This window comes from Eleutherodactylus coqui, chromosome 4 (assembly GCF_035609145.1).
Source record: "Eleutherodactylus coqui strain aEleCoq1 chromosome 4, aEleCoq1.hap1, whole genome shotgun sequence".
In the NCBI taxonomy this organism is placed as follows: domain Eukaryota; kingdom Metazoa; phylum Chordata; class Amphibia; order Anura; family Eleutherodactylidae; genus Eleutherodactylus; species Eleutherodactylus coqui.
In genome coordinates, this window is record NC_089840.1 from 16,503,006 (window position 1) to 16,516,683 (window position 13,678).

Here is a 13,678-nt window from a genome sequence, read left to right on the forward strand (position 1 = left end):
TTTCCAATATGAGAGACACCAATGTTGCAGAGGCTGTGTGCATATGGCTTTGTCATGGACATGAGACCCAAATCAACTAAATCAAGTGACTCAACTTGTAAGAACAAATGGCAGTATCGACCCTACCCATAATTAGACATAATGAAAGATGATGATATCTACAGATGAAGCACAGATTAATTTAACTGTGACAACTTGTTGCAACAAATTATATTGCAACAACAAAAGCCATTGAAAAACCATTCAAAAGGCAAATAAACAGAGGCACAGAATTGTTTCTTAGTATATTAGGCATCAAGTTTAGTGTTGCTACATCTGTACGTATAGTCCCCTGTTTATCTCTAGTTGAATTATAACAAAATGGTTTTCCAGCACTAACACAAAATAGCCCCAGGATAGGTAAGGGCATAAATAAATAAAATAAAAACATTACTCAGCTTCCCCTGGGGGTGACCCATGAAGCCAGTGATTGGCCTCAGTAGTTATGTGAGGACTGACATGATTTTGTTTCAGCAAGGTCGGGATCGAAGGAGATCAGATCAGCAGTACTGGACCAGAGACACCATGAGAGGACGAGTAATGTTTTTGTTTTTATTGCCATTACCTACCCTAGAACCATTTTCGTAAGTTTTAGAAAACCCATTTATTACTTTAACGGGTTGTTTGGGACTTTTGGGACATTGACTATCAATGAGCTATCTTAAAGATAAATTATCAATAGTTGATTGATGGGGGTCTGCCACTCAAAATCCCTGCCAATCAGCTGATCTCCAAGCCCACTGTCAGTGTATTCTAGTGGCCCGTTTTGGTACTGCACTCACAACTCCCATTGAACTTAATGAGAGCGGTGTCTGTAGCACCAGACTGGGTCGTTACAATGTTGACAGCAGCACTATCTGCCTTCGGGGCTGTCTGCACTGACAGCTGGCCCAGGAATCAACTGATTGTGGAGATCTTGAGTGGTGGAACCCCACGATTAATAATTGATGACCTATCCTTAGGATAGTCGGACAATGCCTAAAAAGCTACAGATAACCTAAACAGGCATATTGGTAAAACGAGAGATTTCTTTTTTTTTTTACATTTTCACCAATAAATCTTTTTTCTAAATACCCTTTCGTTATACAGAGAATGTAAATGAATACATGGGAGATCATTAAAAAGTACATATATATTTATAGCAGTTGATGTATGTCTAACAATAGGACAATCTTGCTCCCTATATAGTTTGGAACCAATGTGATTACATCTTGTAAGAAGCTTTCTCGGTCTGGTATGCTTAATTTACAACCATTGACAAGCGGAAATAAATGACTATACAAATTACAAAACAAAGAAATATAGCAAGAAGAGGTGAAATGAAGCATGTAGATAAACACTGTGAACAGTGAAAAGACACTGGAAAGATGTCTTATTTTTTGTGGCTTTAATGCTGAACTTGATAAGAAACAACAAAACAAGAATACATACTCAGGTTCTGTAAGAGGTGTTGTTTCATTTGGTTCAATAACTGGGCTCCCATCATGATTAGTAACTCTTTCATCCTCAGTTCTCATCTCTACTATGGGGTCTTTTGATCCATCCTTCCTACAAGATATCAAGCATTCCCGAAATTATGCATATACTATGTAGATATGCAGCAGACTGGAATTATAATTTGCTATGCTGTAGTAATGGAAATAATGGCCTATAGAAATGACTGAGTGCTAAAGATATCTGATTTATAGAGCTTAAAAGGGGTTGTCCACCAGTAGGGCACTGAGAAAAAAATTACTCAGTAGTCATTGAAATAAAGCGACTAGCTTGTTCACTCTGAATGGAGATAGCCAGCTGGAAGAGATCTCTGGCATGTTCCACCTTCATTCACTGAACAACTATCATTCCTCTGCGAAAGCACAGAAGTGATACTAGTTGGGACGGCTAATGCACCCAACAGTCGTCTCATGTAAAGATACCTTTAGCTGTCAACGGTACATTGGAGGGTCTGAATTTAACTTGCTTTGCAATACCAAGCCTGGCCACTGCAGTGGGAATGGAGCTGGCTGCTTCCTATAGAAATCAGCTCAGTGTGAGTGTATCAGTCCATTGAACAGTTAATCAGCAGAGGTCCAGGCGAACCACTGCAAATCTACTAAAGATAGACTATTCTAAGAATAGGCCATCAATAGCTTACAACCGAACAACCCCTTTAACACCCACTACATCCATACATCTGCCACCAATCAAACTGATCACCTCCCTATAGGATTGGTGATAAATGTTTGATTGCTGTTGACCACACCATAGGTGGGCCTCATGATCACTAGGATGGGGATTCTGAGTTGCCCATCGCTTTCCACTTGCACATCTAGCAGTCGTCGATCATGTGTGCAGTTATTTCTGTCATTTCCATAAAGTTAAAATGAGCACCGCCTCTCTATTCAAAATCCTCCTCACTATAGTCAAGGTGGTGAATTGAAAAGAGGATTTAAGACCCACGTGCTAGTCCTGGAAGTCCAAGCAGTGGGGCCCCCAGAAAGCAACCATTTATGATTTTTTCTGTGTAATTAATAAATGTGATTGGTGGGAGAAAAATCTCATTAATTCTCTATTCCAATTAGGGGTGGGCAAACTATTTGTACAACCTATACAACTGCACAATATCCCTGCAGGTAAAAGAGCAAAGTGCTACTTCAAGTCAGCAATATTATAGTACTTTTTTTTTCTATTGTGTATATTGAACATAAAAGACTGCAATAATGATTTTCAGCTACTAACTAATAAACTGGCAAAGCAGTGAGGGATTTGGAAAGATTAAAGTGATTGTCCCTAACTAGCACCCTATACTCTTGAAATAAATAACTGGAAACCAAAATGCTGTTGCATAGATTCCCTTCACTGCCCACCCCTCCTGTGATTACAAGACTCCTTTCTTGGTCGTAATTCATGTCATCCATCTGACCTTAAATCTAGTTTGACGAAAGACACTCATAAACTTGATTTGTTCATAGGGCACAATGTTGTTCCTTCCAACTCAACAACCACTCTAGCCACTCTACTGCCTGCTGCTTCAGTCCAGGAAGTTGCTGCAGCAGTCGCGGGCCATTCATCATGCATTGACTGCTCAGTCAATCACAGGCTTCAGTGGTGAGTCTGTCATATACAACATTTGACCATGCAAACCTATGATTTGTTGAGTTGTCATGTGCCCAATGGCACATAACCACTGAGGCAACTACCTGGACCAGAGCAGTTGGGAACAGTATAGCCCTGTGCAGCATCTGACCGATGAGTACATCTTCTGTGCCCTTCTTTGTCCTTGGGTAATCTTTTGAGAGTGTTGTAAAACCCCCTTTTAAGTGCATTTTGACCGCATGAATCTTTTAAATCGTGAGCTACACTATGTCCAGAAAAAAACATGAATATGCAGTGACTACAAAAACAGAAGTCATAAACCCAACTCAATTCGGATTGTTCCGTCAGTCTCATGAATATTTTCCCCCATAAAGAACATTGAAGTTGTAGGCCAATCGTGATTTTGCTCATGACTGACGTTGTGTCTTTGTGTCTCTAGATTAAAGGATTTTTGTAATACTCTACTATTGAAACTGTCAGTTTCAAGCTCTGTTCACAATGACAGCAGATCCAGCAAACAGGTAATCGGTGGAAATCCTAAGCAGATGACCCCTGTCGATCAACTATTGATGACCTATTTTAAGGATGTCATCAATAGTAAAGTTCTAGAAAACCCCTTTGGTCATTTAATATGAACCATTTGAATATTAGAGAATGAGTTAGCTAGGACAGTGTTCCCCATCCATTAGCTCTAGAAATGACATTTGGTTCATGGGTCCTCTGCATGTATAGTACCCTCCACCATATTTTAAACAACAAGTCACTTGTCAGAATCATCTTTGGGAAGTTCTCCACTAAGAACTGAAATGTATCCCTAATGAAACACTTAAAGGTTTATCCACCACATATTGATAGTATGCAAGGCTGTCATACAGGCAAAAGGTGGATACTTCAAGAAGCCAAGGTTATTTCCAGATTCCAAGATTCAGTCAGAAGATTGATCAGTTTTTGTTTTTTTAAGCTTAATAAACCAGCACATCCCAAAGTATTGCCATTTTGACTATCTCTTCCCAATTTTACATTCTTAATGATGGGGGCATTTCCAAACTTCTGGAAGGTATTTTTGATCTCAGCTATTGTACTACCATCTCAAAATAGTATTGTGAGCTAGTGTCACTATGGATGTCATAGTATTATTGAAATAGGGGGTAAGAGCCAAGTGACCACCTTTAACTTTAGAAACTGATTTAGTTAGTGTTCCCCAACCATTAGACAGTGTATTAGACAGTGTTCCCCAACCATTAGCCTAAGAACCACATGTGGCTCATGAGCTCCCTGCATGTACAGCCCCCATCAGAAGTTTTGGAACACACATTTTTGAAACAACAAATCATTAGTCAGAAACATATCTGTAAAGTTCTCCACCAAGAATGGAAATGTCATACAGGTTAAGGGGTGCATTCTTCAAGAAGCTAAAAATTTGAGCTTATATCCAGATTCCAAGAGTCAGTCAGAAGACTGAGTGGTTTTAGTTCTACGTTTAGATTAATAAACTGGTACATCCCAACATATTGAGATTTTTTTTTACTATTTCTACCCAATTTTTCTTTTTAAGGGGGTATTCCCAAACCTCTGGAGGGTACTGTAGCTCACAAGCTATTGTACTAGCAGCTCTAAATACTGTTGTGCACTAATGATATCAAAGATGTCATAGTAGTTTTTAAAACTGGGGTAAGAGCCATACAATTTGATTCTATCTCTTTTTTTAATAGCCAGTGTGACTCCACACCCCCTGGCATGTGCAACAGTGGGTTACAAGCTAGAGAAGGTTGGGAAGATCTTAGAATGGTCAATAGTATCAGTCCCATTTTGCGCAAAGACCCAAAAATAGGAGTCCTCACGACTGCTCAAGAAAGAGATTGCTTGCATCTGAAATACACGCAAAATGTAATTTTTATTGCAATAGTTTTTTTTACATTGTCCACCTTAGATTGCCAATGACATAAAGAACTTCCTATCATCGACTTACAGTCATCAATTCATTATTAGATTTTATGCACTACAGATAATGTTCATCTACATAGATACACTCTTTCTACAACATAACTTAAGTTATGCCAAGAATGGAAGATGATACAAGTAAAGTACAGTTACACATTACTGTACTAAAGAACTCTTGAGGAATGAGTGCTCTCTGGCTTATTTTTAATATCTCATAAGATGATTCAATAAATAGGAAAAAAAAAACCCTATATCAAAGTGTTCACATTGAAAGAGGTTTTCAGTACATCGAGTGCTTCCAATTGTACATTTTATTCCTGTGACACATTTTTCTGATCTTCAAAGTGCATCTTATTAAGGTCTGTGCAACACATAATTTCTTCCTGAGCATTACACTGATACGATATGAAAATGACTGCCATGGTTACATAAAAATAGACAGAATACTTCTAAATCAAAAGGATTTCTAAGATATTACCATGAATAAATAAACATGATCATAAACCGTTGTATTTAGTTATAGTTTTGTTATTTGGGCACGCGGTAAAATCTGTACACCGTACAACACACTTCACTGGTATTCGAACACTTTATAGAAGTTTTTGAAAAATTATTATGGTTGTTCTACTGTATGTAATGTTTTAATATAGCATAACTATATTTTTTTTGTTGTTCACCTATAGCGTGTTTTCCCGAGAAGGTTGTCCTTCCTTTCAAAAAATAGCTAACGGTCTAGTTTTGCCCAATGCTTCCAGAGACCTAAATTCCAACATAAGCACTACATACTGGGATTTATGGGATTGCTTAAAGGAAACCTGTTATGTCCTCATGTCAGCAGGGTCTGACTACAAAGCTTTGCAGTCGTGGCTCTGCTGACTCCATTGCTGGTGTTGTTTTGTTGTTACTGATCCCCGTCCCTGAGCTCTTCTTAGATTTGTCTCCCACCGCTATGAATGTATCAAGTGAGTGGTCTTCACTAGTGTTTCTTGTCGTGATTGGCCAGGTGATAAAACAAGGCAGATTTTTAGCAAAATTGGATTGAGTCAACCTGACCCAATTTTTAGCGAAGGAAAGGTGGTTTGGGTAGTTCTTAAGATTCTTGCTTTTGAACCTAGAACTTCAGTACAGTAAGGCAACAGTGCTAAAAAATGAGCCACCACAATTATTCTTTCTACAGAGGAGAGGGAGTAGAAAAAGAAGAATAAACACAAAGAAAACATACAAACTCCATGTAAATATTGTCCATAGTCATACATGAATCTAGAACCCCAGGGCTACAAGGCAACAGTCCTAGTCACCAAGCTTATTCCTTCTCCAGCATAGAAGGAGAAGAACTTCTTCCCGTTCTCCTCTGGAGGAGGAAGAGAAGGAAGAAGAAGAAAGAGGCAGAAGAAGGAGGAATGCAGCGCAAGCATAGTGATTTAGTCACTAGCACTGTTGCCTTGCAATACTGGGGTCCCAGGGTCAAATCTAACTAAGGACAATATCTGCATGAGATTTGCATTTTCTCTTTGTGTTTTTTCTCCTTCTCCTGAACCAAAAAAGAAATAAGAACAATCATGGCTGCTTAGTGATTAGCACTGCTGACTTCAGGTTTTGGAATATTAGGCTCAAATCTGATCAAGTATAACATCTATATGAAGCTTTGATGCTCTCTTTGTATTTTTTGTTCTTCTCTGCCTCTTGAGATGAAAGTACAAGTGCTGTGGTTCAGTTGCTATAACTGTTGCCTAACAGAGCTAGAGTTGTAAGTTCACATCTGTCAACAGGTAACATCTGTAAGTCCTTGCCTAAAACTTATTGATGAGATTTGAAAGCTAGGACCCCAGCACCGCAGGACAACAGTACTAACAACTGAGCCATATTCTTTGAAGAGGCACCACCTCCTCGTTAACTGCATTAGAGATTTGATGGAGGACAAATTAGTGGAAACTATTATTTACTCCTATTGACTCTATTGGGAGTCAGGTTATCCTGATTCAGATTATTTTTGGAAAATCGGGCCGATCACTCCCGACCCAATTATTCAAGTAATCACTAGTCTTCACCTTGCACTGTTCAAATCTGACATCAGCCACTGACAGTGAGAACCACCCAATTGTTATATTCACGGTGTAAGGAGGTGAATCTAATGAGACCTGGTATGGCAGAACAGGAGTGAGTATCTCAAAGAAAGCCAAAAGATAGAGTTGGGGGGAAACACAACTGCAAAACTTCTATATGCAGTTGACCCTGCTGACACGAGGACATGATAAGATCCTTTATAAAATCTAACAAAACTTGCATTTGACTGGTTGATGAGGGGTAAAGGATAAAGAGGATCAGAGTTAGATTATGAAGGCTCAAATTAGGCTGGCAAGTTTAGGAAAAAAGTTTAGATACATGACCATATGTAGACATGAAAAGCAAACTGCCAAACATTGTAGGAGCAAAGACTCATATAATTGTCCTTCACTCAATGCCATGAGTAAGGACTTACAGAAGTTTCCAGACAGAAGTTTCAAAACAATGTCACAATACAATATCATTTTGTAGTTGCTAAAGGGAAAATCCACCCAAAAAGGATCTTATGATTTGTCACAGAGATATGTTAGAAAATCAAAGTGACAGGATCCTTGAGATCAATTTCCAAAACCTTAGCGGACCTAAGCCTATTCAAAATCTTAGAAGTTTTTTCTTTGGGTTACCAGAGACGCTTAGTTATGAAAATTACTAACAGTCCTATCTCACTGATCCTATCAATGGATTTTCCCCATTTAAAATGATAAAAAAATAATAAAAAAACAATTAATATTGTAAACACACATGCAGAGCAGAAAGAAAAACCAACAAAATAGACCATGCTCCTTAATTATATACTGTATGGTGCTCATATACAGTATACAGGCACACAAACCACATAAACATAAATGTACATAAGTACAAGATAAATAAAGAAAAATATTTCCAGATTCTCCCAACATTATATATAAACTTTAAATTTATAATAATGTTCAAACTGGAAGAAGTACACGTAAAAGGTTGAGGGACATGTGTAATAAATGGCTGACTGTAGTGGAATAACCAAAACCTAAATGTAAGAAACAATCAAAGTTATTTGAAGGACAAATGGTAGGTGCAGTTTTTGATCTCTTCTGAAATATCATTGAGACACAGTGAAGATCCATGAGCTGAGAGTCCCAACAATCACTATAAAGCGGCTATTCTGGAATCAAGAGGGGTATCCCCCTTCCCTCTGCATTTGTATGCTATATTTGTGTCCCATCCAAACCTGTTTCATAGCTTGATGAAGAGTCGATAAGAAGAACTCAAAAGCTTGCTGTAACATCATGTATTTTTGTTAGCCATAAAAAGGTATCATATCTACAAGACTACCTGATTTCTCTTACTGAGAACATTCACACTATGAGGCCTCGGTCAGACGACCGTTTTTTGCGGCGATTTGCGGATGCGCATGCGATCTGCGCATATATAGAACCATTGCTTTGCAATAGGATCGGTCACATGGCCGCTTTTTATGCGGATGTCCGATAAATTATAGGACACGAGGAATCGCAGATCGCGCCTATCTGCGATTCCTTGTGTTCTATATATGCGCTCAATGGGCCGGCGGCAGCAGTGCCGACCCCATTGAGAACATATACTACAAAGATCATTCTCCTCTGCCACAGCTGTAACAGCTGTGGCAGAGAAGAATGATGTTCGCCCATTGAATTCAATGGAGCTGGCAATACAGCCGGTTCCATTGAAAGCAATGGGCTGCCGGCGAGCACGGGATGAATTTTCGGGAAGGGCTTAAAAATATAAGCCCTTCCCTGAAAATCATCCTAAAATGTGTAAAAATAAAAAAAATATATATACTCACCTTGTTCCTGCAGCCGGAGTTCAGCCGCGGCCGCCCGGCAGTTCTCCTGAACTGCTCTGTGTAGTATTCAGCAGCTGGGGATTTAAAATCCCCGCCTGCTGAATGGGCTGCCTCTGATTGGTCACAGCCCTCACCAATCAGAGGCAGCTCTCCCTCACCCATTCATGAATTCATGAATGGGTGAGTGAGTGCTGCCTCTGATTGGCTCAGCGCAAGGACCAATCAGGGGCAGCTCTCAGCTATTCAATGACAGCTGAGAGCTGCCCCTGATTGGTCCCTGCAAAAAACGGTCGTCTGACCGAGGCCTGAAGGGGCTGTTACATTCTATAGCTTAATCATCTTTACATCTTCTATAGGGGAAGCTTAAATGGGTTGTACCATAATATATATTTTTCACATTTCTATAGGATAGGTGATAAAAGTCTGATCAGTGGAAGTGTCACCACTGAGACCTCCACCGATCCCAAAAAAGGCGGCCCAAAGATTACAGTTAAGAAAGCCTTGAGACCAAAACTTGGTCAATTTCCAAACTTTAGTGGTCCTAAGCCTGTTTAGAAGCCTAGACTTTTTTTTTGCTTTGAGGTACTACAGAATATTAATTCAGTGAGAGTCTCACTACTGAAACTCCCACCAATTCCAAGAACAACTGTTCCATGTCACCCTTTTCCTCCTCACTGCAGGCTCATTGCAGCCCATAAAGATCACAGTTATGGAATCGTTGAGACAAGAACTTGGTAAATTTCCAAAAGATTAGCAGACCTTAGCACAATGAGGATTAGATTGAATGGTGCTGCAATTACTCATCTGCAGTACCACTCTATTCTTTTCAATGGGACTGCTGGAGAAGGCCAAATGCTTGTACTTAGCTATTTATGTCAGCCCCACTGAAATAAATGGAATGGCACTACGCATGTGTGACTGCCACTCCATTCACTCTGACATTGCTGCGGGTTGGTGCAGCGAGTCCGTAGGGACAATAAGAGGGGGAAACAAGAACCCTATTCTCAAGATTGGCGGGGGTCTCAGTGGTAAAATTTGGGTTTTAAAAAACTGCTTTAGTGCTTTTGGATTTCATAGTCAGATGTTTCTATGGTGTACTGAAGTACAATTATAAGCATTTCATGACAATTACAGTAAATTTAGGCAAAGATGTAATATTTACAATATTGACCCTTCTTTTCCAGATTTTTGCAATTCACTTTGGCATGCTGGATATCAGCTTGTTGGCCAAATCCTGACTGATGACAATCCATTCTTACCTAATCAGTGCTTGGAGCTTCTCACAATTGCTTGTTCACCGTCTTTTTTTGAATTGACCACAGGTATTCAATGGAGTTAAGATCTGTGGAGGTAACTTGCCATGGACCCAATGCTGGAAAAACATTGTTTATCATGAAATTGCTCCTGGATGGTTGGGAGAAGTTGCTTTTGAACGAGGTTTAGATACCATTTTTTATTCATGGCAGTGTTCTTAGACAAAATTGTGAGTGAGCCCAATCCCTTAGATCAAAAACACCCCCAAACATGAACAGTCTCAGGATGCTTTACCGTTGACATGACACAGGACTCATAATATCACTTACCTTTTCTTCTCTGGGCAATTATGCTTTCAGATGCCCCAAACAGTCTGATGGGGGCTTGATAATAGAAAATACCTTTATCACATTCCTCTGCCGTCCAACCTCTGAACCTCCTACAGAATGTCAGTCTGTCCATGATGTTTTTCTTGGAGATAAGTTGTGTTTTTGCTGTCCTTCTTGACACCAGGGCAGCCTCCAAAAGCCTTCATGAGTCCTGAGTCATGCCAACAGTAAAGCATCTTTGTGGCTCGGTAAACAAAACATTGAAATTTTGGGTCTATGGCAGGAAGCACCCCAGATCTCAATCCCATTAAGAACCTGTGGGCAATCCTCAACAAACAGCACAGAAATTATGCTAGAGCCCAAACACTAATTAGAATGGGTTGCTATCATTCAGGATTTTGCATAGAAGTGGATATCCAGAATGTCAGGGTGAATTGCAAAGGCCTTGAAAAATAAGAGCGAGCACTGTGAATATGGAGTATTTGGCTAAACTTGATGTTATTGTCAACGAAACTTAAAAAATATATGAAATGCTTATAATTGTACTTCAGTAACCATAGAAACATCCGAATAAAAGATCTAAAAATATTAAAGTAGAAAACATTTTGAAAACCAAAATTTGTGTCAGTCTCAGAAAACTTTTGGCCAGAGTGAAGCAAAGAGGATAACATTGCTGTGATTTATGGTCGTTTTGGCTAAATGCTGGTGCATGGTTGTTTTAACAGGTTCATAATTTGCAGTTTCATAAATCCGAGTGATTGACATGTTTGAGAATTGATGGAGAAACTCAAATATTCCAATATTAACGGTACACCAGCCTTGGCTCATTAAACCCTATTAGAGCACATTTTGACACACCTCAATGATATGACAGACGATCATGAAAGGGTGCACAACCTTTTTGGAAACTTACTTTCTAAAACATTCAGGCATATTAATAGTATAATTTCTAAATATCTGATAGGCACAGCTCTCACTTCCAGCAGCTGCATCTCTAGAAATAATGAGGGTCCTCTTTTATCCCTGTCTGCATTTCAGAGCACTCTCCTATGTATGTGGCACTCTCCATTGTAGATGATGGGTGTTGTGATACCATCCTAGCATTTCACAAATTCCATAAACTAAATTAGAGAGCTGCAGGCACAGATGGCAACCACTAAATCATATACTCCTTTTTAGAGTACCAAACAGGGGTCAAAAAATCCCATTATCCTGATATATGGTAGACCCAAAAATGGCTACACAGTGTGCCATTAGTACTTACCATGTCAGCTTGCATGCTACGTGCCACTCTTCTCTGACATGTGAGCAGCCACACACATGCAAGCATTTGTGGATGGGGGCTATATAGAATGGCATTGTGAGCTGCATGTAGTCCCTGACTTGCAGGTTTGGCATGCCTGCTTTAGAACACTACTGGAGTCTATTTTGAATATGGCTTTTCAGACAGTTATAGTTGAGTACTGTGGGTTTAGGGCATCCTGGGCATTGGTTCTGAGATGTGGACATGTCAGATAGTAGGTTCTAGTTTTCTTAAATTAGACCATTTGAGTACTTGCCAATGGTTCATGGCGGCAGCCATTGCTCTCTAATAGAAAAATAATGAATTACTTCTAGACTTACATTATGTGTTTAAACTGTTTACTATTTTTCTATTGCCCGATGGTCTTATCCAAGCTCATCATATTTATGTTTGTTATCATTCAAATGGGTAAATCAAATTCTGGTACACTTCAAATAAATTTTTATCTGAAATTTTTAGATTTTCTTTGGGTTTTTTGGGGGGAAATTTGTGGATTTGTTTTCAAAGGCTTTTCTGTTTGACCTTCGAAGGACATTCAAAAGAGACAAGTATTTTTCTCTCACAAGTATGCAGCTTTTCCTTCTTCTAATTCTTTACTTTTTCCACTGGAGCCACTTTTCTTCCCGCAGATCCGTCTGGTTATACACATGAGCAATCCGCACTGTCTCATAAAGAAGCAGCTGACATCCGTCACAACAAGAATTAGAAGGAGAGCGGCTACAGCCAAACCGACGACTGCTCCAATTCCAAGGCCACTGAAAAGGGTGTCTGAAGAAAAGGAAAAAGAACATTTTGTGTATTAGCTCTCGCTTATTTATAGGCCAGCTGTCATTTTTATGTACTGTATTAAAAACATTCAATTTGTAGATATAATTAAATATTGCAATGTACTGGGAGCAAATAAAAGGTTGTATTTAACAGCAGTTTTATAGGATACATTTACTTTCTAAGTAAGTAAAGAAATTATAATCAAAATCATTGGCTTGGTTGAGTTTGTTCTCACTAACATTACAGCTTCGGACAGCTATGTCAGACCCAACAATTTTCAGATTAGAAACAATTCTTATGAATCCCAGTCCTTATGGACTTTGAAGTGTTCCCTGAAGGTTACAATGTTTTGTATGTCAAGAAAATTGACGCACCTGTTGTTAAAATGTTGGAAAGCCTAATGTAAACCCAGATTGAAAGCATAACTGCAAGTGTAAACCAAGCCCTAATGGTGAGCGTCTCTTTACATAGTAACATAGTATGTTGGACTGAATGAAGACAATGTCCATCTAGTTCAGCTTGTTTCCACCAGCCCTTGTTGATCCAGAGGAAGGCAAAAAACAGCAAACAATGAGGCAGAAGCCAATTTAGCCCATTTGGGGAAAAATTTCTTTCCCGACTCCATAATGGCAGTCAGAATAATCCCTGGATTAACTTTTTGAATGTTCCTATCTGACTCCAAGACCTGGATCAACAACCCCACCGGTTATTTAATGTCTGTATCTTGTAGTATCATAGCACTCTAGAAAGGCATCTAGTCCCCTCAAACTCCTCTATGGATTTTGCCATCACCACGTCCTCAAGCAGAGCGTTCCATAGTCTCACTGCTCTTACAGTAAAGAACCCCTTCTGTGTTGGTGATGAAACCTCCATTCCTCTAGGTGTAGCCCTCTTGTTACTGTCGTAGTCCTGGGTATAAACAGATCATGGGAGAGATCCTTGTATTGTCCCCTCATGTATTTATACATAGTTATTTGATCACCCCTTAGCCGTCTTTTTTTCAGGGTGAATTATGCCAATTATATAAAGCAATTTGCTCTGTTAGACCAGTGCTGATCAACGAAACTCACAACAAGATTGGTACTTGTCTGTCTGGACTTTACA

General features: G+C 39.3%; 1 protein-coding gene across 1 annotated transcript in view; it reads right to left on the minus strand.

Annotated features, from left to right (window-relative positions):
* NCAM2 (neural cell adhesion molecule 2) overlaps positions 1 to 13,678 on the minus strand; it is a 455,107-nt gene that overhangs the window by 17,590 nt on the left and 423,839 nt on the right. The window contains exons 16-17 of the mRNA XM_066599100.1: positions 12,370 to 12,574; positions 1,471 to 1,587 (exon numbers count right to left, since the gene is read on the minus strand). Of these exons, the coding sequence (XP_066455197.1) occupies positions 1,471 to 1,587; positions 12,370 to 12,574 (322 nt within the window). The remainder of the gene's footprint in view (positions 1 to 1,470; positions 1,588 to 12,369; positions 12,575 to 13,678) is intronic.